The 23767-nt window shown below is 51.8% G+C and overlaps 5 protein-coding genes across 5 annotated transcripts; 3 read left to right on the top strand and 2 right to left on the bottom strand.

Moving 5' to 3' along the window:
- Positions 1–1706: 1706 nt before the first annotated feature.
- ACO1O0_005047 (uncharacterized protein) lies at positions 1707–2747 on the top strand (the record flags this gene model as incomplete). The annotated part of the gene is made up of 1 exon (XM_083194474.1): positions 1707–2747. The coding sequence occupies one exon, from the start codon at positions 1707–1709 to the stop codon at positions 2745–2747; it is 1041 nt and encodes a 346-aa protein (XP_083049387.1).
- A 5412-nt stretch (positions 2748–8159) lies between these two features.
- On the bottom strand, positions 8160–9261 carry ACO1O0_005046 (fumarylacetoacetate hydrolase family protein; the record flags this gene model as incomplete). The annotated part of the gene is made up of 4 exons (XM_083194473.1): positions 8160–8314; positions 8374–8695; positions 8761–8838; positions 9085–9261. The coding sequence occupies 4 exons, from the start codon at positions 9259–9261 to the stop codon at positions 8160–8162; spliced, it is 732 nt and encodes a 243-aa protein (XP_083049386.1).
- A 2701-nt stretch (positions 9262–11962) lies between these two features.
- ACO1O0_005045 (Glyoxalase/Bleomycin resistance protein/Dihydroxybiphenyl dioxygenase) lies at positions 11963–13102 on the bottom strand (the record flags this gene model as incomplete). The annotated part of the gene is made up of 1 exon (XM_083194472.1): positions 11963–13102. One exon carries the CDS (start codon positions 13100–13102, stop codon positions 11963–11965), a length of 1140 nt encoding a protein of 379 aa, XP_083049385.1.
- A 711-nt stretch (positions 13103–13813) lies between these two features.
- Positions 13814–14761, top strand: ACO1O0_005044 (uncharacterized protein; the record flags this gene model as incomplete). Its single annotated transcript, XM_083194471.1, has 3 exons — positions 13814–14314; positions 14368–14655; positions 14708–14761. The coding sequence occupies 3 exons, from the start codon at positions 13814–13816 to the stop codon at positions 14759–14761; spliced, it is 843 nt and encodes a 280-aa protein (XP_083049384.1).
- A 2269-nt stretch (positions 14762–17030) lies between these two features.
- ACO1O0_005043 (uncharacterized protein) lies at positions 17031–23363 on the top strand (the record flags this gene model as incomplete). Its single annotated transcript, XM_083194470.1, has 1 exon — positions 17031–23363. The coding sequence occupies one exon, from the start codon at positions 17031–17033 to the stop codon at positions 23361–23363; it is 6333 nt and encodes a 2110-aa protein (XP_083049383.1).
- Between the last annotated feature and the right edge of the window lie 404 nt (positions 23364–23767).

Here is a 23767-nt window from a genome sequence, read left to right as displayed (position 1 = left end):
GATGTGCATATGATGGATGCATTGTTACCCACTGTGGAGGGTTTTCGGACTGCGGATCCTCCCGAGGAATACGGATATGGACAAGGTCGATCCGCTATGATCGCTGCTGATTTCTGAGAAATGACACTTGTCGTTCATTCCCTGCCGTCTGGCGACACCACCTGCCCCAAGCGAGCGAGTTTGGGCGAGTTCGAGCCAAGAACAAGGATCGCGTGGTCGGTACGCCCACCTCTACCCGGAGCCGCAACCCCCCCAGCGGCAGGGTTCTGACCAGAAGGGGGAACCCAAGCAGAGGGTGGCGCGCGGAACTGCATTTAATATATGGAGTACGTATTCCGTACTGTGTATTCAACGTGGAAAGCCGACAAGCTTCGGGGCGCGTACGGACACGAGCTGGACTGAGGCAAGGAACATGCCGGGGATCAGTCACAATTTATCCCCATGGTCTTTGATCGACAAGGCAGTGCAGACATGCTCATGGCGTCCTGGAGTCTGCCGGAGTTTCTGGACAGGACTCACATGGTGATACGATTACGAGCCAGTAGGAGGGTCGTTGTGACGATGGCGGTGGCGTTCGACGGGACTCACGGGACTCACGGGAGTGCGGGGGATATGCGAGTAACTTGAAGCTTCGAGGATCCGAGACATGTCTCGTATGAAGACCAAAAAACCCCCCCGAGATCTGGGGGGCCAGACACAGTCTTCTTCATCGCTCAGACACCAGGGCCTTGGCACAGGGAAATGTGGCGATAAAAGGTGAGACACTCGGTGAACCGACCGGACCCATGGAACCCATGACGAGGTCAGGATAAACATTTAGTGCTGCATGACACAATGCCATCGCGGTTGTTTCACTATCGACAGAAACCGGGCCCAGTACGGAGTAGTAGGGCGTACCATTGAGACTGCAGCACCGTTCTACCACTACGGGATAGCACTGCTCGTACTACTTGTACTAGCATTGCTAGCAGTGCTACACAATAACGGCATTTCAGTCCTCGGTCAAATATGTGTCTCTCCGCCTGTGCCGCCCCCTTCCAGTTTTGGAGGTGGAGGGTCCTTTGGCAGCAACGAGGCATTGGAGGGATTGGCTTGATGCGAGGACTCGAGGAGCAAACACAGGAGCCTTGTTGGAGGGCTGAAGCGACTCCTGTAGAGGCCTGCAGCAACCTCATGTACACTCGTGTGAGCCGTTGCCAATCATGCTCGACTGCCGGCGCTTGAGGACCAGGGGGTGTCCAGCTTGATGTCTGCTTTCGGCAAATGATGCTGACTATCGCAGCCAACGACCAAGCTGAGCTCTCCACAACAGACCACACCTTCATCAACCAGCTGCCGAGAGACATGTTTTGTGCATCGCGTCAATACCGCGATGGTGCTTGGTATAAAGCTAGTGCTGGCAAGACGGGTCAAGTGTTGCGGCTTAATGGGTACGTGCTTCGCTCGTTCGAAAAAAGCACCGTTGACAACCGTTGACCACACACACTTGGCCACCCTTGACTACCCTCGATTCCCCCTTATTAAGAAAGCGCCATGTCCCTCCGCCACGCGCCTTGGCTTTCTTCTGATCCTCACGCCTTTTTCCCTTCTCAATTTTCTGTTCTTTGACTGCTGTTGCAGATCTTGCAGCCCTCAGGCTGTACTCTCTTATCTTGATCTTCGACGCTGGACTTGGCACTTGGGCAGCGCCCAAGACCTGAGCCATCATGTCTTCTGCTGCACAAAATAGGCCTGGAAAGCTCCGCCGACTGGTCTCCTCGGTCACGTCGCACCAGGATCCGGAGCAGGGCTACCCTCCCACCGTCCCCGGCGACGACAAAGAAGCCCCCATTGAGCGCCGCCTGACCGTCATAACCAACCAGCGCGATGCCCTGGTGCCACCAGAGGACAAGCTGCTCATCTTCCGCACCCTCACGGGCATCGACACCGTCCCCATCGTCTCGCGCTTCGGCCACGCAGCCCGCACCGCCCCCAACATTGGCATCTACACGCGCGTCGTCCGCCACGAGCGCTCCGCCAAGAGGATGCACCGCATCATCAAGGCCTTTGCCTCGCTGTGCCTGGGCCTGCAGATTATCATGGGCGCCGCCGTCACGGCCCTCGGCGCCGCCAAGGGCTCCTACAACAGCATCACGGGGCTGGGCGCCGTCTCCACCGTCACCGCCAGCATCGTCGCCTACGTCAAGGGCACGGGCCAGCCCCAGAAGCTCAAGTACGTCGAGAACCGCTGGCGCTGGATCCGCGAGCACATTGAGCAGCGCGAGCGCGAGCTGTGTCTGGCCGACTGCTCGCTCGACGTGTACCGCGAGGTGCGCATCGTCGAAGAGATGTACAGCGCCGTCGCCATGGAGCTCGACGCGGACAAGTCGGACCGGAACACGTCACAGGGCCAGAACAAGAACGGAGATGACCAGGGGCAGAGGGGATTGGGCCCTGGTGGGTTCGGCGGGTCGTCGTTTGAGCCTCGGCGGAGGAGCGAGGCCATGTCCTTTGACGGACGCGATGCACACCACAATTCTGCCCCGGGACATGGAGATAGTGCGGGAGGTGGCAACGGTAGCGTTGGGATGACCGGGATGACGGCGGTGGACCTTAGCCGGAGGAGCGAGGTCATGTCCTACGACGGGCGTGAGGCGCCACAGAGATCGACAGCTAGACCTGATTCGACTGCTACGTTCTCGTCTCCGTATGAGAAGGGTGCGGCTGACGCAGGTCCTGCTTCGGGTGACAAGCCGCCACATGAGTAGCTGTCTCCTGCGCTCTATTAATGCTGCTGCTAGTGATCCATGGCTAGCTATTTACATGTATACGAACCCTGATTTGATATATGAGAGAAAAAAAGGAAGGACATGGTTGCAAACACACAGCACGGCGTCCGGGAGGGTATAATAAACGAAGACTTAGGTATACGTATCTTGTTGTACTGCTCGATTTGTACTTACTTTCACTACAGATATGGTAAGTAAGTAAGGGTAGCCTAATGGAATTGAGCTGTTAGCTGAACAGTTTAGAGCCCCGTCGGAGTGCAGCAGCAGTTGTGCTTCTCATGTCAGACCCCCGCTCCCCCTCATGACCAAACCAACATCCAATCATTTGATCACTAATTAGAAGCTGACAGCTACCATTAATCTCTGTGCTCTCTCAGCCCCGCTTCGTAGACCTGAAATCCTCGCTCCTTCACCATAGCCTTGCCAAGTTTCCGTCATACTGTCATCTTTCACTGTTTCTTGTGCGGCTCGTGCTTCTAGTATGAGCTACTCATAATGGACAAGCATGAACGCCCCAAATGGGGGGAATGGTCCGTCTGGGCCTGGTATGACGAATATGGTTCTTATTGCCGCGTTCGACAGGATCACAAAGGTTCAGGCCTTCCCCCATGTCGGCCTTGCCTCACTGTGCTTATATGATCAAACATAGGCAATGTGGATTATGATTATGGCGGCGATTTCCCCAGGAGTGCAGACGACGCATACCAGCTTGGTGAACCCGTTTACGAAGACTTCAGACGATTCATTGTCATCGGAACAGACCAGGGTCACTCTACGTGCCTGTAGGTCCTAGCTCTATGGCAAAAATATCAAACCTCGTTAGCGGGTAGCTAATCTAATATTTCAGGCCAATATTGACGTACGAGGGTAGAGGCTGCGCTAAGACAGGCGTCAAACCCCATAAGCATGGTATCATTCACGATGAAAGAAAGAAGCCAAGAACGGTGAAGGGTGAGCCTAACTTACCTATTTGGTTTATCGGAGAGATTGTTCCAGAGGATTGGCGTATTGCCAAAAAAGCCTACGAAAAGTGCTGGGAAAAGATGAATCATGGCCACAGACATCACCGCCAACATAAAAATATCCAATCCCTGTTGGGACAGATGGGTCAATCTACCAGTAGAGACACCCGCAAGACCAAGGGAAAACCCAGGATGGAGTCCGCCGCCAACGCAAACGACAGTCAGGCAGTCCCCGATGTGACCCCCAGTCGTTTTACGTCTGAAGACTGGGACATAGATGCCCAAAAGCACACAGCTGCAATGAAAAGTGGCTCCTCTTCTCAACAGTCATCATGGATACCCAAAGGCAGCCGGCTGCAGGGGCCTCCACAATTTCCCTATGTTCAACTACCACTGGAGCTACACAAAGAGAAGCGTTTGCACAGAACCCTAGGTTTCTTTTCTTCTCAACAGCCATTAGAGATACCTGAAAATGACACATTACAAATGATGCCGCTAACAGGAGCTCAACCTCTAATCGGAGCTCAACCTCAGGAACAAGGTGCATCTCTCCAGACTCGAATATCTCAGGCAAAGAAAGGGCTTGATCAGCTAGATGATGAAATCTTATTCGACTTGATGTTGGAAGTGGACCATTTGGAGCAGTTGAGCTGGACCTGCACACCTCCCTTATCTGTATCCACGGACAGGATTCCTGTCACTCTTTCTGGCTATCCAGTTGTCATCCCTGTCGAAGGCCAATTCCCTCTCCGCGGGCCTCTCGTGCCACCGCCAGACCCGCATCCCAAATTCATCGATCCCGGCCTTGCCTTGTCCGATGACCTTATCGAAGAAATCTTCGATCTCTATGACGAAGCTCTGGGTTTCTATCTTTTAGTCTGCAGCCGCCTGCAAATTATCGTCCCCGACGACTTTGACTTCAACCACGCTATCTCTCACAAGCCTCGCGAGTTTGGGGGACTAGACATCAGTTACATTACGCAGAGCTTAACGCCATGTGCAAGGGCAGTGGGTGGCTCGTCTGAAGAGCAGCAACAGAATCTGCAGCAGCACATGAGAGAGGAGGAGTCTGTGAGAAAAGCAGAGCCCGTGATTAAGCGAGGGGCCACGAGGACACCAGTGGAGGCAGTTGGAAGTGGTTTGGCGTTTAACATGACCATTGGCAGCACTGTGCATGTGGTCGCAAATGGGAGCAAGTCCAAGAACCGCTTTGAAGGCTGCCTAGGCGTCATGACACGACATAAGGGTATGCGGTACCTCACAATTCCGACGCATCTGATCACGGCTGCCTTGCACGACGCAAAGTGTCCTGCCTCTACTTTTGAGGGTAACTCATGGATACAAAAGGCAGCTATTTTTTCCAGTAATGGGAATAAAGCGGTAAGACTAGACAGAAAATTCCTACTTCTGAACTTGAAAGATTAACATGATGAATCATTAGCTCGGTCCGATTGTTGAGACGTTTGATCCCAATCCTGGCCACTTTCCAACGGGGTTCTCCCACGATGTGAGTCTGGTGGATGTCTCTGAAGCACCCGAAAATCTTGTCGGCGGAATCAAGGCGCCGATATCGATAGACTGGCTGTCCCAGTCAGACTGGAAAGGGATCAAATACCAGACCACAAAATTATGTCTTCTGGACGAGGCCAGTTTGTCACCTGAAAAAGAGTCAGCAAAGAGCATTGGGGTACTAGACAGCGAGTGCCAAGTGAGTACAATATCTTAGTCCCTGGTACAGCAATCAATCCGGCATTGAAACTTACCCAAGCAAAGGCCGTTGGGCAAGGCGTCTTCCGCATGCAGCCGCCTCGCAAGAATTCTCCCTTCTCCTTTCTCAGAAGGGCCAAAGAGAAGGAAGAAGGACCCGAGGCTTGGGCCGGACTTGTTGCACAATCACTTTTGTTCCGGGTGAATCGACGCAACGGCCTACGGAGTGGGTCTGTTGTCTGCGTTCTTGATGAGATTGACGACGGGAGGAAGTGTGCCAAGGTGGCAGGTTTTACTGCCTTTGCGCAGGAAACTACGGCAGTTCAAAAATTCGAAATTGATGGGCCTAAACTATATAGTCGGCTGGTTGAAGGGAGGGTTGCTTTTTACGGTGCTTTTCAAGTTCCCTCAAAGCTAAGAGATGAGCATGTCATATTCTGAGTTTAGATAAGTCTTCTATCTCAAATTCTGCATGAAATATTATATATTATTTGAGACCCCATGTTCGAAGGCACTTTTGTTCTGAAGCTATCCTCCGTGGACGATATATTCAAAATATTGGTTATCAACATATTTATCATTAACCTCCCTTTGCTACTTGAACAGCACCAAGGGCAACTTGAATTATGGTAAGAGCAAGAATAATAGTACCAAACCTATGAGCTATTAGAAAACAGTCTTTTGTACCCAATTGAACCCGGAAAACAAATTTACAGAAAAGTCCAATACTGGACCGTGTTGCGTCTATCCCGCAGCAGCACCCAAAAGCTCCACGGCCTTGCCTCGTCGAGGCACAGATCGAGGGCCACAATCCGCGCCCATAGGTTTTCAAATGTGCCTTGGTCCCAGGAACATGCCTCTTCCTCGGCCAGTTCTCTCAGAAACGGATCAAATGGTAGTACCCGGACGTGTGCACGCATAGCGCTGTCTCTGAGGGCCTTCCTACCGCTTCCCGGGGACTGGGACGCAATTTTCAGGTCACGGAATACACGGTTGCGGAGCCTAAGCGATGCACAACCAAGACACCAGCACCACCAGGGTAGGCCAGCAACTCTACCAAGTGTTTGATGCAGCCGGGGGGATGGGGTGGGATTGAATAAGTTGGCATAGCTTAGCTCGATCTCATATGGGATGTCGGTGGGGATGCCAACATTGCTGAGAACGCCGCAGCCGGTGCGTTGCATGGCACATGGACTCGATGTATTGCTTCTTGCCGCTTGAGGTGAGAAGCAGTTGCCGTGAGATGTCCGTCCACAGAATGCGCACGTCGGCCAGGGTGACCAGCGTGAAGAGATTGAGATCATAGGACCTGATGGATAAGGATTCTGCAAGTCCAATTGGGGAATTCCAATGAGAAGTAATGGTTTGCAAGTGTATATCATCGTTCTCTGCGTCCCTGCCTATCTGCGGTAACGGGAGCGCCGCCTCATCGTGTGTTGGTGCCTCATGGTGAGACGCTGGAGGTCCTTATGAGCTGGCTGAGGGACATATCAAGTGCGGGAGGCGGTGGCTGAGGCAGAGAACTGAGAGAAGAACTCACGCTGGTCGTGTCGTAGTTGCGGAGAATGCGACGTCTGCCATGGAAGGAGATGAAGTAGCCTCGCATGAGTGTCCAGAGGCCGAAGATGAGGAAGACATTATCTTGCACTGCAACCCGTCGAATGTCTGAACCTGCGGTAGTATCGTAAAAGTGGAAATGAGTCTCATCATATACCAGATGGTCTATATAAGATTGAACACTTTGGCTTGGCTTGCCTTGTCCAAGGTTAGTCTTGGGTCCTTTCGACTCCTCGAGTTTCATTTCCATGTTGAATGAGAAGGGCTCACACCTTTTAAAAAGCCGTCTATAATTGGGTTTACTACCTGGAGGCCAAGATGCCTCCACATAGGCAATGTAAGGCGCATAGAAAGCCCTGTCCTTGGACATGTCAAAGCCAAGTGAGGCTGCCAGCGACTCTTCCCCCGTATCGGCGTCGCTTTCAACGACGGCCTCCATCTCGATCGCATTGGGGCTACTTTTCCAGAAATCTAGCATTCGGTTCCGGGACGTGGGGTCTCTTCAAATGGCTTCTTTCGTTTGCTTCGTTGCGCCTATTCGAGGTGCGGGATTGTTCAACGTTCCCCAACGACATAAGCAGCGACCGGACATGAGCTGTATTTCATGGATTACGCCAACTGGGCTGTGTTGGGCATATTCAGAGGCTGTGCTGCAGTGTGTGCATGGATATGCATTTTTAGGCCGATCGTAGTATTACTCCGCTATCTTGCCTAAATACTGAGCCTCTAGGCTGCAGCGAGGTCTCTTGTTAGCATAGGCCGTCGTAGATAGGCTAAAGTGTCGCCCTTAGTGGCGGAGAAAACTACACATGGGAACGAGCAGAGGTCTATGCCCTGCCGACGACCATTCTCGCAAAATTCATCCTCGTTTACCAAGTTTTCAAGAGTCGGACTAGGTTGACGGCTCATAGATTGAATGAGGTAAACGAGAAATCTGCGCTGCGGAAGGCAACAGGCAGCCTGATCATAGTGGTCAGTCATGGGGGAGGTGACCAGAGGATCTCCAATTTTCCGACGTGCGGCTCAGAGGCCTATATCCACCGAGTAATTATACTAATGACTAGCTGCTGTATGAACACAATGATGCGGGTGGCCTGATTAACCCTGTTGGGTATCCACGTCAGTAGCACTCATGGAACCCCGTTTGTCAAAGTGTTACGGACGCTTACTCAAACTTGAGCTTATTCGACAAGACTCCGACCTTTCGCATCTCCACCTCAACCACATCGCCATCTTGCAGGAACGTCTTCGGCTTGCGAAACGCGCCCACACCTGCTGGGGTACCCGTCATGACCGCTGTGCCCGCGGGGATGGTTGTGCCTGGAAGAGTCAACATAGATCGCCCCCGTGCAGGAACCGTCGCAGGGGGACTATCCTACCTTTGCTCATGTGGCTGAGTACATTTTCCGGAGAGAATATCATGTCTTTTCTAAAGTCGGCCGTTTGCCTGACCTCGCCATTGACCCGTGTAACAACCTTAAACTCGCCGTTGGCGAATAATTCGGGGCTGATCAGCGTGGGACCAATTGGTGCAAACTTGTCAAAGGCTTTGGCAAAGAAGAATTGGCCGCCCGAGTTTTTGGGGAGCTGGAACATGCGGCAGCTGAGGTCATTTCCAACCGTGTAGCCGAGAATATGATTCTTAGCCTCAGCAGGCGACACGTCGCGACACTCGGTTGATGTAACGAAGACCAATTCACCCTATACAGACGAGAAGAAGGGATCAATCAAAGAAAAATCTCAAGAATAAGAATTAGTATACTTACTTCGTAGTCCAAGAGACTTTTGGCGCAAAAGTCGTTGATGGGAATGTCTTCACCTGGGTGTGCAATGGACGCGGCAGGCTTCGTCCATAGAGGAGGATATGAGGGCACAGAGAGCTTTTCATCCCAGAGGTCAGATCTTAGGCACTCAACCATAACCAATGCACAAAGTTCCATACATCTGCTTCCTTAGCATGGCTGCGGTAGTTCAGGCCCACGCAGTATATCGGAATTCCATCTCGAGGGAGCGGTGCCAACAGCTTGGGTACAGGTTAGGCAACGCAGCCACAACGGCTTGTGTGATTATTTTGCTGGAGGACGTCTCACCCGTCTCAAAGTCACCGTCTTCTGGTCTGTCCTGCTGCCGAGATTTTCAAGCGAACTGAACGCGTCGAGCTTTGTGCCTGGCGCTGGCGGCCCATCAGCGTTGGGGCCAAGATCAGCAAAGTAGGAGCTGCCGTCTTCTTCGCTTTCAAAGCGGACGAGATGAGAAAAGGCAGCCATTTTCGTGGTTGGGCAAGTGGCAAGTATGAAAGACTCAACCCACACCCGGGCTGCAACTATATCGACGCATATTTGTAATATTGCCGCCGCTTAATGGGCTCTGCCTGGAGTTGTAGGAAAGCTGGAAGAAGGTGGATGGACTAGGAAGCTGACGGCATTGAATCATTTCATCGTGTTAGATGGCTCCACATCAAGTTCCTCCGGTAATGAAGTCTAAACTGTACAAGGTTTAGCGTCGCAACAACTTCTTCGGTATATCTTTGCAGGAGCGACCATCTAACTTTCCGGAATCCCGAGCACACTTCTTCCGAGTCTTCTCCTGGTTCACCATGGCAATTGGGACCCTCTAGTCATCGGAAACAGTTTGCGGGTTAATCCTACCCATTACCTATCCTAGAGCTCCCCACCGACATGCCGACCATTGAGCAGCCATCGCCCGATGCCGCGATCCAGCAGTCTGTGCTTGGTAATAGCGCCAGCGACGCTGCCAGGAGCCCCAGGAGCCAGCCCACCAGGGTCTGTGATGAGTGCATCCGGTAACTACCAGGCCTTGCTCCACTGGAGATCCTACATGTGTCGTTTGTTTGACTGAACCTGTTGTTTTTAGGAAGAAAGTGAAGTGTACGTCGACAAGGTAGCTGCTCCCATTAACCCTTATCTGACCTGTCTTGTAGGCGACTTGGGCCGACCAAGGTGCTCTCGCTGCATCAACCGTGGATACACGTGTACTTATTCTTCGGTGCGACGCAAACCTGGACCAGCTCGCGGCTCTCATCGCGGGACTCACCGTGGGACTCACCGTGGGCCATCCCGGTCCACGCGATCACAAAGGTCTCATGGTAGGTCCATCGAGACACCGGCCTCCAGGCTGTCTGTCACTATCCTGACACGCCCAATTTAGACGACTTAATTGTACAGCGGCAATCAACCAACCCAGAATCACCAGATCAATTGGGCCTATCTGCTGCATCACAAGCTTCGATATCATCCAGAGGCATTGTAGCCCACGAGCCGCATGTCAGCGCAACTTCCGAGCCATCTCGTCATTCAACAACAAGAACCGAATATGCAACTCAAGATAGTATTCTCCAAGAGGAGAAAACATACCTGTACGAGCTTCCTATACATTTGTGTTTTTCACTGATCTCATTTGAAATGATCGTTGTAGTTTACAAAAATACTTGGACGTACTTCATAATGCATGCCCGCTATTCTCGAGAGCACGATTCTTCTCAAGCCTCGGATCCTCACAACACAGCCGTGATCTCATATCCACCTTGGTCCTGATCACGGCAAAACTGACCAATTTCAAATTCGCCTCCGACAGTTTTGATCTCGATACCCACATCGACTTCATGGTGAGCGCAGTCTCGCTTCAAGAGGATATGTTTAACGATGCACCACCTCTAGATCAGTTTCGCAAGGCATGCCTGCTGGCATTTTACGAGTTTCACCAGTTTCCAGGGCAGCAGGCCTGGATGCGGATTAGTAAACTCATACGTATGGCATATTGGATAGGTCTTGACCGTCTCGAGAATCTCCCGACCCTTGACCCCAGATGGGCGGTCATGACCGAGGATGACCTGGAGGACTGGCGGCTTGTGTGGTGGTTCATCTATCGCCTCGATTCATACGTTAATCTGGCAGCCGGCACACCGTACCTTATTGACGAGCGGCTCGTCGATACCGCTATCTTACGGGATCGTGATTTGAACTACTCCCCAGATATCCACGAAGGTGACCTGAAACAAAAACTATACCTGCCATCTAGGCCGGATGATCTTTCAAAACTCATCCCCGCCATCACTTCCGATCCATATTGGTCTTCGGCATTGAATCTTCACATAGTCACCTCAACCGCCACGCGTCAGGTTGGCCGAGCACTGCAATTGCAGATGCTACGTCGACAGGAAAACACTACTTCGTGTCTCACTGAACTCGAGCGGCGGCTATCTGCGCTTCGACTTGCTCTCCCAGCCAATTACCTCAACCCCATCCGCAATTCCTTCTCGCATGAGACGAGCGCCGACCACCATGCAAGGCTCGTCTCTATTCTTCACATGCTAGTGTCTCGACTTCTTTCCTCCATTCTTGGCTGTGCCTGCCAGGCTGACGGCGACGAGTGGCTGCTGAGCTGGCAGCGAGTCCTGGAGACGTGCCAGGACATGGCCGCGGTATCGGAGCAGTGGGATGGTTCTTTTATCCTGGGAGTGGATCCTGCCGTGTGCTTCATCATCTTCACGGCGCTCGTCTTTGTTGATCTGCACAAAAGAACCGCCGCGGCCGTTGACCTCAGTATCCCATCCGGAATTGAGCGTTGCGAGAGCGCTCTGTTTTTGCTCCTGGAGCGATTCGCTGTCATTTGGACTCTTCCAAGTCTCCTTATATGTAAGTTATGCAAGGATTGTGCGTCATTCAATGGAATCTTCAGGCTAACGCCGCTATGTAAAGTATCGTTTAGGAGTTTTCGCGAGAAGCATATTGAGGCCATGTCTTTTCAGCACATACACACTATACTCGCCCATTTCGAAGCACCCCTACACCCGCGATGGCTACAGTTCCTCTCCTCTGAGCACGTCTAAATAGGACACCTGTATATCCTTCCAAGATTGAAGATAAACAAAGTCTCTTTAGAGATAACCGAGATATAGCGGTGGTAAACCTTCATAGAACCTGCAAATTTTCAAATTCCTGTCGTCCCTTAGGCGCCCTTACCCGCAAAGTCCTTGGGAACTTCTGGACCCCACACAGAAAAGGGCCCAACCACATCTCTCTGCGTCTCGCTATGCGTATTGACTAAATCACCATCGGCGTAGTGCTCAATCTTGAACCCGCTCGGATCAGCCCAGTAGTCAAAGATCTGACTTCCCAAAACATGCCGGCCGACACCCCAGATGCTCCTCCACCCCTTGCTGGCCAGCCAGTCGTGTCCGATGAGCTGCGTGTCAAAGTCGGCCACCTCGTAGGACGTGTGATGCAGGAACGTCTTCTTGACCTCGGGCTCGGCGCGCTGCATGAAGAAGGAATGGTGGTCCGAGTACTCCTCGCCGAGGTCCAGGTGCATAAAGGTCAGGACATCCATGTTGGAAAAGTCCCAGTGGTAGAGCACATCCGAGGGCACAAAGTTGAAGTTGCCCGTGTACCATGCGAGCTCGCGGTCAAAGTCTGGGACCACGTAGCCAAAGTGGCCCAGCTTGTGCACCAGGGCTGGGCCTTTGTGGTACCGCTGGAATTTACCTGAATCCCTTGTCAGTGGCAAGTTTGAGTTGGGCTGGAAGTTTTCGGGCTCACCCTTTCTCGGCTTGGAAAATGCCTTGTTAAACGGCCCCTGCTGCTCATGCGTAGCGGATGGCTCTTCTTCTTCACCCGTCTCTCGTTCCTGCTGCCCGAAGACAACATGAAAATAGGTCTTGTCAGGGCGGTTGAATGTAATGATCTGGCCGCCACCGGGTGCGTCGCCGAGAGATCCGACTATGGCATCTTCAAGCTTGGCTGCCTTGTCAAACTCCTCCTGCGAAGCCGCTACAAAGGCTGCGCCGCTAAATCTCGGCTTGCCATCTTTGCTCTTGGAGGCGACGTATATATAGGGGTCTTTGCCGTACCCCCGGAAGTAGATCTTGTGGCCCCTCTTTTCCACCTCGACAAAGCCAAAGTCATCTGCGAACTTGCGGAACTTGTCCAGGTCCGGGTGCTCAAAGTAGACGTGGGCTATGCGGGCCAGCTGGACCTTGGACGGGTCGTTCTTGATGGCGGGGATGAGCATGTCGGGCATAAGAGACTCGCGGATGGATCTCGGCAGTTTTGACAGAAAGGTAAAGGCTATCTTGAGTGCCAGCGCCATGGTTTGGCGTTGGCGGGGGGCTAGGGGAGCAGACTTAGACGCTCCGGGGCGGTATTTGTGAGGGCGGGCATCTACTGCACGTGGTATTTATCGCTGTCAATGATGTACTCCATTGAGGATACATGGTGGCTGACTTCATTATTACAAGATTCCGGGGCAAACCAATAATGGGCCAGATGAACCCGATGCCTGTTGTCATGGCACACATTATCTTCATCCTAGGATTCCCCCGTATGCTTTCGGACGAACTTTAGGTGGTGGTAGCTTCGGAGGATCTTCGTCCCCACATACTAGTTGTGGCCCCGGACTGCCCTTTTCCCTAGGCTTAAAACAGTATAGCAGATAGTATTATTCCGGAGCGAAGATTGGTAAGTGAATCAAGGGTGTGACAGACGCAGGAAAGACATCTTTTCATCTGTCTGTACTATCCGTCTCACTGCGACAAGAACTCTGCAGGAACGGCCTGGACCGAACGGGGGACTCGGGGGAGTAACATCGTGCACATGCCGTCCTGTGATGTGCTTCTCATTTCCGAGATCCCGCCCTATCATGATTCATGATTTTGGGTTCTGTATGTCGGTGAAGACGGTGCGCCCTGTCCAGTGTGCTAATGTGTGAACTTAGCGATGCGTTGGGTTTGATATAAAATGGACGCTGTCCGGTTGCCGGGTTTCACCACCATACCCGACAACACAAGTCCCCTCCTCCACAATGGCATCCCAAGAACCCTTTGCGCTCGTCACCGGCTGCAGCAGCGGAATTGGAAAGGAGATTGCCCTCGCCTTCGCCGCCCGGGGTGTCACCGTCCTCGCCACGGCACGACGCGTCGAGTCCCTCGAGGAGATGACCAGCCAGCACGCCAATATCGAGGCCCTGTCCCTCGAGCTGGACGACGTGGCATCCATACAGGCGCTGAGGGATGCCGTCACCAAACGCACGGGCGGGCGTCTGGACTACCTCGTCAACAATGCAGGCACGCACTATGCGGCCACGGCCCTGGACCAGGACGCGGAGGAGGTGATGAAAGTCTTCTCGGTCAATGTCTTTGCTGTCATGCGCCTCTGCCAGTACCTCGTCCCACTTCTTCGTAAGGCGCCGCATGGGCGTATTGTGCAGATTGGCAGCGTGGTGCGGGTTGTGCCGGTGGTCTGGCAGAGTGCGTACAATGGCTCCAAGGCTGCCCTCAGTCAGTACACAAAGACTCTTCGTCTTGTAAGTGGAACTGCTAAAGAGGCGAGATGTTTTACGCTGATACACTCCCGCAGGAGCTAAAACCTTTTGGGATAAGTGTCATTGAGGTCGTCACTGGGTTTGTCCGCAGCAACATCCTCCATCATGGGTTCTACGCCCCCGAGGACTCACTCTATCTTCCCATTCTGGACAACTTGGAGACAATGAAGTACAAGGGAAACGCTGATGGGATGACGGCCGAGGCCTATGCCAACTCAATCGTCCCCAAGCTGATGAAGTCTTCGGTTAGCGACGAGATCTGGGAGGGCAAGGAGGCATGGGTGCTGCGGTTCCTCGCCACCTTTTTCCCACAGAACCTCCTGGTATGTGTAAAGAATTCAGATTTCCAGAGCACCGTAACTGACTGTTCTATAGAACTGGATACTATTCCGCCAATATAAGCTTGGGCTACTGTATGGTCGTGGATAGTAGACATGGTGTGATGAGGTATGGGAGCAATCTGGAGCCATACATGCATTTACCCTGGGCTAGACCACTCCGCTGCACACACAGCTGCATCTTAAGTCGTACTGACACGAATCGTATTCCCTACCCGGACCTATCTGAAACATTGTTTCGGTATCCGTAATTATAACTCTTGCATACCATAGTGCTTATGCCGTTGCATACTATCTGTTGCATACTATCCGTTGCATACTACTCCGTATACGTAGTAGTATCACAAACTACAGCGGGCACGCATGATTAGGGAGACTGTGCAGAAACGAAGCACATGTGACTCCTGCACATAGGGTAGACAGCAGCTCACATGATCAATTAATCATCGCGTTTGGGCGCAGTTGTCCACTATAATCCCCATAGGCACTTGCAGATCCCGGTAGCATACTGTGGTCAACATAGGATGGTTTTTCAATGGCCAGTAACAACAACCCTAACAGGAAAAAAGGTTCTGAAACCAGCCCGAAAGTGATGGGAACCATCACAAACTTTCGCGTAAACAGAGGTACTGTGGCAGCTGAGACTTCCGCGTAAACAGAGACACTGTGGCAGCTGAGACTCGCGTAGAGGCACTCGGCAGGGGAGACTCCGGCAGCCAATAGCGGCTCCAATAAAGACAGAGACTTCGGTAGCAGAGATCCGGAACGGGAATTTAGGCATCAGAGACTCAAAAGGTGGCAAAGACACTGATGGCAACAGAGATCCTGGTAGTACTATGTGGTAGCCAATGTCTCGGCGACTGCACGAACAACGATAAATGCCGCTCAAGGGGATGCATCACACTGTTTGAGAAAGCCCGAATACGTCATTTCTCACGTCCGCGGTAAAGAATTGACAAGGCCTACTAGATCTTCAATGGATATATTAATTCTGACTGCCGCCTCAGCATAAGCATTTAATCTCAACGCTATTCGTCATCCTGCTCAATCGTTAAAAGTCCACTTCTTGATAAACTTGTCCTAAACAAGGCTCTGTGTAATCTAAACGTGTGATTCATCTCAATTCTTTTGGCTGCCCTGTTGGCCGTCACAGCCCATGCGGCCACCTTGGAGCAATGCCACGACCCCGACTATGGGAACTGCGAATATTTCGACGCACCTAAGGGACAATGCCAAGTGCTCCGAGACGACTGGAAGTACCGGGTTAGGTCTATAAGGCTTCTCCCTGGAAACAACTGCTCCCTGTGCTCAGACCGTAGCTGCAATAGGGCTATCGGTCTAATCATTACGGGGCATTGCCTGACATGGTTGTATGAATCTGTCTCCAGTTACCCCTGGCACTTATGTGCGAAACTACTAAGTTTAGTGGTATGGGGGGAACACCGACGATGTGTAGCCAAATTTGACTCATTCATTAAACAATTGTGAGAATCCAGGCAATCGACGTGTTATAAGCCGGCCTCTGCGGCCTTGTAACGGCATGTCTGTCGCAGCGGCTGCTTTTATTTTCTGCAGCTTTAGTCAGAACGTCACGGCCGGCCACCACGTCAGGGAAAACCGACCCTACGAGGTTAGAGGTTATTTTCAATTATATATATAAGACGGAAATCAGTCGAACAGATGATGGTGCCATAATTATCATTCACTATTATCAATTTACGCGGTTATTGTCTTTTTTATGTACTATCTTATTACTCCGTGAACCTCGACCTTCGGATCAATCCAGCCCTCTAGTCTACGGCTATTTATCGTATACGCTGACCATCTGTATGAACGATATTACACCTAACCTAACCCATCAAAAAGCCCAGAACCTTTATATTGCTGTGATTAGCGTTATGGTGTTGATAGGTTCTACCCCTGTAGGGACATTTATCACGACGAATCCCTTGCGCCCCACTTACGATATTACTCTCAACAACGGCCTTGTTGTTGTGGGTCCTTTGTTGTGTTTATGTGCAGACTGTAACAGCAGTATTTTCCCCCTGCAAAACGACTGTGGACATCTAGCACGAAGGCCTAATCTAGCCTAATATACGTGCCCAGGCTTGTATTAATAGCCCTGTTGTCTGTTTGTGGCTGTGTCACTAACAGTACGGCTGTCGCGCTACGGCGTGTGACTCAAGAAAAGCAGGCATGGCCAACATTCAACTGGAAACCAAATAACCAAATATGGACCGTTGATGCAGGATAAAACGTGCGTCGCTACCGTCGCTCATGCCAGGATCCGCAAAACACGCGTCAAAGGTCTTCCCCAGACTTTTCCAACACACCCGACACGTCTTTCCCCTATTTCTGTAATGCCATCGGCCGAACGTATCGCACCGATTCTCGACAAGGCCCAGCAGGACCTCGTCTTGAAGGGCCGGGAATGGCTGCAGCCCACCAAGTTTCGTTCAGCGGGTAGTGAATATGCCAAACACGTCCGCGCCTACATCCCTGGTACGGGCGCCTGGATCCGCAAGTCTCCCGAGTTCCAGCGCTGGAGGGGGGACGTGGCTCCGGTCCATGCCGTCGAGAACCCAGATCAGCCCACTCCCAAAGAAACTGGATGTCTCTGGGTCAAAGGTGTCCCTGGAAGCGGCAAATCTGTCTTTTCCGCGAGCGTGGTTCACCTTCTCGAAGAAGTCGAACCGGAAACCCCCGTCCTATTCTTTTTCTTCAGGCAGATTGTCCAACGGAACCATGATCCGCAGTACCTGGTCCGCGACTTTGTAGCCCAGCTTCTCCCCTACAGCTCTACCCTCCGCGCCGACATCCAGAAAAAGGCGGATAATAGATCATCGGTACTTGGGTATGGGCGCGACGTGCTGTGGGACGCCCTCCTGCGCGCCTTCGACGCCATGGACAAGGTTTACTGTGTCATCGACGCTTTGGACGAAATGGACGACCAATATTTTGATTTTATCAGCACCCTCAGAGAACTTGGACTGAGATGTCAGCAGAAGATCAAAGTCCTTTTGACCAGCCGACCAGTGCCCAAGATTGAGGCCGTACTCAGGCATCAGAGCATCGTCGAGGTAAAACTCCAGCCCTCCATGATGTATCCAGATATTGTCAGATACGTCAACATAAGACTGGGCTCTCTTATTCCTCGTCTCTCCCCGGCAAAGGAGCAGTTGGTCAGAGATGCGATATGCGAGCGTGCGCAAGGCTTGTTTCTGCATGCTCGCATTATTACGGACAACCTGACTGAAAATCTAAAGTCGGATATCATCACTGAAGCAACTCTTCCCGATAGTTTGGAGTGTCTACCCTCTACTCTGAAGGATGTTTATGAGGAAATGCTCAACGAGCACGCCGCTCGCAGCGGAGTGGATAGAGACCAGCAGGTTCGTATCCTCTCGTGTGTTGTAAACGCCTCACGACCATTGCGTTCCATCGAGCTGGGCTCTCTCATTGCGCAGATGCGTGGCGAGCCTAAAGATCTACAGAAAGGGAAGGAGCTCGTGCGTGAGGGGTGCGGATGTCTGCTCGAGATCCTCGAGGATGAGTCTGTCAGTGTGCTTCACCACTCCTTCACCGAGTTTCTGCGCGACGTTACACGGCAATCGATTCCGGGGGCATTCCCGGTTCTAGACACAGAAAGAGCGCATCGAAAGCTGGCAGTGGCTTGTCTCGAGTATCTCGACTCTATACCCTTCCAGCGAGGCCCCGCCTTAGATGAGGATCAGCCTGGTCAGGATAGCGATCTAACCAATCTAGACCAAGCCGAAACTGTTGAAGTTTCCTCTGACTCCGGATACTCAGATTGGTCATATTTTACGAATTCGGATATTGAACGCACAACCGAAACTGTCAATGATTTGCAGCTCGAAAACCCACTGATGGAATATGCCATCAGCAACTGGGAGCATCACGTTAAGCAAGTCCAGGATAACTATACCGAGGTTCTCCAAGCTCTCCACAGGTTCCTTGTACCAGGAAGATCAGCATTTGAGCTGTGGGCACATCGTACACGTGGCGAAAAAGTCTATGACCCCAAGCTCAAGTCAATTCATCTAGCTTCCCATGTCGGTCTATTAACCTACGCGACGGAACTTCTGGACGCGGATCCTACACTCGTGGATGCTATGAAAGCAAATGGAGGGCTTAGGCCGTTGTCTATTGCGGCTCGGGAGGGACAACTCGCTATCGCAAAACTTCTCCTTGATCGGGGTGCCAAGCCTGACTGTGCTGACAATATTGGTTGGAAACCAATGCACTATTGCACCTCCGCAGGGCACCTTGAGGTTGTCAAACTTCTCCTCGAACGGGGTGTCAGACCCCAGACAGAGACGACAAAGTACTCAAAGAACCACTATTATCATACGGGAGAGCGTAATATCGGGGACTTGGCCCTTGATTTTGCTTTCGGAGGATGGCAATGTGACGATATCGTCAAGGCTTTTGTCCCCTACTTAAGACCAGAGGATGCTACAAGATGTCTCCACCGTGTCCGAAAGGCGGAAAGGCTTGAAAGTATTCTAAAGACCGGATTTGCCGACGTCAACAGCTTTCATCAAGGGATAACTAAAATTTTTGAAGCTGCTGCGTCTCATGACGCCGAGTCTGTTGAGCTGCTTTTAAAGTATGGTGCAGATCCCAACAAGAGGTGCACGGCGAGCCGGTTTTGCAGTGAAGAACATGGCCACGATATGGATGGACACGGAGCGTACCCCAATGGACCGATGCCGATCCATGCCTTTGCTGGATGGCAGGGTGACTGGTCGCCGCGCGTGACAGATCCCAAGGCAACCCAGATGTGTCTAAAACTTCTCTTAGACGCCGGGGCTGATATCAATGCATCGTTTTCCTGGCCGGATTGCCGGGCGGACAAGCGCGTCGAGGGGCAACTTACTCCCCTCCACTGTGCCGTCATGGGCCGGATCTCAAACGGGTGGGACTCAGACATGGGGTTGATAATGGATGATGATCCAAGAACGTTTCTCGCAAGGTTGCTAATTGAGAACGGAGCCGATGTTCACGCCCAAACCCTCAAAATGAACACGCCGGCTCACTTGGCTTGCGCGGAGCACCCTGGCGTCTTTGACGTTCTTGCTCGGAATGGGGCAGATCTGAACAAGAAGAATGACAAGGGGCGGACCCCAATCTTGAAACTCCTAGAAGATTCCTCCTGCAAAAAGTTTTCTCTTGCAGCACTGGAAAGCCTCCTGTCAGGGGGCGCTGATGTTCGGGCTGTTGACAATTGTTGTGGAGACGGCTGCTTGCACTATTTGATGCGCTATGTCAACAAGGAAAAATGGAGCAGCTCTGGGGAAACATTCAGCCTACCCTTCTTCAGGAAGCTTGTCACTGCAGGCGCAGATCTGAATAAGAAGAACCACCACGGAGTGCCGCCGCTGCACTTCTACGAGCGATATGCGCCCAACTCCAACACTGAAGAGATTCTCCGAGGGCTTGTCGAAGATGGACTCGACATAAACGCTCGGGATTCAAAGGGACTATGCATCCTAGGCTCTATTCTCAGCCATTATACCCCTGATCTAAAGTCGGCCCAGATGTTCGTTCGCCTCGGGGCTGATGTCAATGCAAGAGACAACTCGGGCGAGTCCTTATTGCACAAGGTCATTCAGAAGATCAAGAAGCCCTTGGAATGGCTTCAATTTCTCATCACAGAGGGTGCTGACTATATGCTTCCTGATCCTCATGGATATTCTCTTATCCAACTGGTTATGACGTATTCGGCCCAGGACACAACAAAGGAGCTCATCGACTACTTCGTCAGGCTTGGGGTCTCCAACAGTCTCCAGAGCGGCAACCCGAATGAGTTGCATATTGCAAGCGCTTTTTGGTATGACCCAGATGGTGACTATGATGATTTCACTGATCATCCGCAAGTTGGCGTGCTGAGCGAGTATCGCGTCCAGTCACGACCGGTCGACGAGACAGACAAACACGGTGCCACCCCCCTTCACTATGCAGCATCGATTGATGAGAGTAACGTTGGCCGGCTGTTGAAAGCAGGAGCAGACCCAACGAGGCTCACTAATGAAGGAGCATCGCCACTCCACATTGCTGCCGTCGCTTGCCAGCCGAGCATTGTCGGTCTTCTACTTTCGGAGTATAAGAAGAGAGGCGTCCTTAGGCATCTTCTGGATCTACAAGACAAAGGACCTGCCAAACGGACAGCACTACACTATGCCTGTCGATCTGGATACCCGGAAAGTGTCCGCTACCTCATTTCTCATGGAGCCGATGTTCACGCTATGGACGCAAGGGGACTCACTCCACTGCAAGCTGCAATGGAATTCCCTCAGGAGTCACGTCTCTGGGAAACAAACCTGCGAGAGACCGTAAGAGGGTACCTGGTACATTTATCCGACGACTTCCGGCCAAAGAAAGCTAGTAACCGGAATTACGATTGGCAACGAGGTCTCCGGAAAAGTACAGATATTGTCTCCTTATTAGCTGGAGTGGGAGTCGACTTGAATCAAGAAACCATCATCGACGGCTCATTTTTCACACCACTAGACATGGCCATACGTTATGACTTTGGCGACATGGTCAGACATCTCCTCGAGCACGGCGTGAGACCACGCGATGAAGATGCAGTGGCCATGTTTGACAATCAGCCCGAAGTAGAAGCAAATGCCCAGCTTCTCCAACAGATAAGCATTGAGAATCAAACCTCTATTAACAAAACTGGAAGTCCTGGTGCTAGGCGGAGGACAGTCCTAAGAGCGGTTTGCCGTCTCCTTGAAAACGGAAAATATAGTTCCATCAGGGAGTTTGTGCGACAAGGAGGCCTTGCCTTGGACCTAACCGATCCCTGGTGTTCCAGCCTCCTCCGTGATCTTGCGTCTAGGGGTCACGTAACGTTTCTTCGCAGCCTCCAGGAGGAGTTTGATATAATAAGCCATGCTGGAAGGAGCAAAGTAGAAGAAGATTCCGAAACACTGCTTGGAGAAGCTTGCCGGTCCCGGTCGCCTAACTTATCCATGATCAAGCTCCTGGTCGAAGAATTCAGCTTCGATGTCAACGAGATCTCATTCCCCCTTCCTTCTCGTTTAATATTTTCAAGAGCCACACCGCTTCATTTTTTAGCTTTAGGATCTCACTGGTGGCAGATGGAGGCAATCGAATACCTACTCGAAAGGGGGGCCGATATCGAGGCCAGGAACTACAACGGCCAGACGCCGTTGCTGGTTGCTCTTACTAATAAGTACCCCGAAACTTATTGGATAGAAGAGATTGTCAGTGTCCTACTCCATCATGGGGCGGATCCAAACGTCTGCGGAAACCATGAATACCCAGGAAGTTGTCTCGAAATTGCCGGAAGTGCGGCCGTCACGAGGCTATTGCTGGACCATGGGGCAGACGCCAGTGGCCTCTCCAGCCTGGAGAGTCTGACGCACGCAGCCACAATCCTGGATGTGGAAATGGCCCAGCTACTGATCGAGGCCGGCCAAGACGTCAACTTTCACGCCAGAGAACGGTATCCCCTTCATGAGGCCGCCCACCGAGAACAAGATAAAGGCGAAAAGCTGGGGCCAGAATGGATCGTGAAGAGCATCAAGATGTGTAAACTTCTTTTGAGCAATGGCGCAAACCCCTTCCGCACCTACGCAGACGGCACCAACATTCTCCAAGCTATAATTGAGAACCACGGCGTCACCGACTCTTTTTTCGAGATACCTGGGCTAGACGTCGAGCATCGTGGAAGGGAGCAGCGAACACTTCTTATTTCAGCCTGTGTCCCCAGTATCATGCCTTGGGATGGCACCACTTCTACGAGATACAGGGACTCTAGAGCTCTTGCGAAGCCCAGGACTATTATCAAGCTACTCAAATTAAAGGCGATGGTAGATGCAGTCGATGAGCAAGGCAGGACCGCGCTTCACTGGCTTTGCACAATGGTCGGAGAACTGAGTGAAGAATACAAGGAGTCTTTCAATGCACTTCTTGAGAGATCAACTTCACTCATTCATGTAAAGGATGACAATGGGGCAACGCCATTCCATCTCGCACTTGCATCTCGCCAGACATGGGTGGTCCGGCGTCTCATGGACGTAGGCGCAGATATTAAGGAAGCGGATCACCACGGAAACACCGCATTACATCACTATGCTCCCGATCTTGTTGGAGAGAAGCCCCTTGCAGAAGCAGCTGCAGAAGATTTCAGTTGGCTCCTTTCCCAGGGGCTTGATATAGATGCGCGCAACCACGTCGGCGAAACACCGTTGTTTGTCTTCAGCTCGGCCGGCTGGGAGCCACCAAGGCAGCGCCCAACAAAAGAGGATACTGTATTTCACGATGAATACCTCGGCTTATTCATCGAAGCTGGGGCAGACGTTGGAGTCAGGAACAAAAAAGGGGAAACTCTGCTGCACGTGGTGGCGGGTAAACGGATCAAAGTGTCGGGGAATCGACCCAACGACGAGTGGAACATGGAAAAACTTGTCTCGGACGCTGAGAACATGTTCAAGAAGTTTTTAGATCTTGGGGTGGATCCTAGAGTCGAAGATGACGAGTTGAAGACTGCCATCGACTGCGCCGTCGCGAGAGGTCGCGAAGGGATTGTCCGCCTATTCAAGGGGGAGGGCAAGAAGGTGGATTTGGATGAGGGGGAAGACGGTGACAATAACGATGAGATTTCTGAGCCGGGTTATGAGATGATTGAATTGGAATAACCTGGAAAAGATGGACCATGTTGATCTGTTTTGTTCAACGGTATAGGAGTTGAGTTAGTCTCTTCTTTATAGGCGATTGTCAAAATCCAATTGCAGATCTCGGTGTCAGGTTTCACCATTTGGCACTTGGCACTAAACCTGAGTTTCACATGTCTACCAACCGGGGTCTTTATGTGACTGGAACCGAAAATGTATCTACTCCAGTATTAAAAGTTGTGCAAACGTCCCATATAAAGTGTCAAAAACAAGACTTTGCAGACGTTGGCATGCATGTTTGATTGGGTGTGGAACATCGGGCGACACTTACCAGGGGGAACAGCATCTTCATGAGATATGCATACACCAACTCTCTTAAGCTCTCGCGAAGGAAATTTTCTCCAGCAATAGTAATTCAATTTCTAGGG

The sequence above is a fragment of the Amphichorda felina genome (genome assembly GCF_050947745.1).
Source record: "Amphichorda felina strain 45539 chromosome Unknown scaffold_5, whole genome shotgun sequence".
Taxonomy (NCBI): Eukaryota; Fungi; Ascomycota; class Sordariomycetes; order Hypocreales; family Bionectriaceae; genus Amphichorda; species Amphichorda felina.
This window is presented reverse-complemented; position numbering and strand designations above follow the sequence as displayed.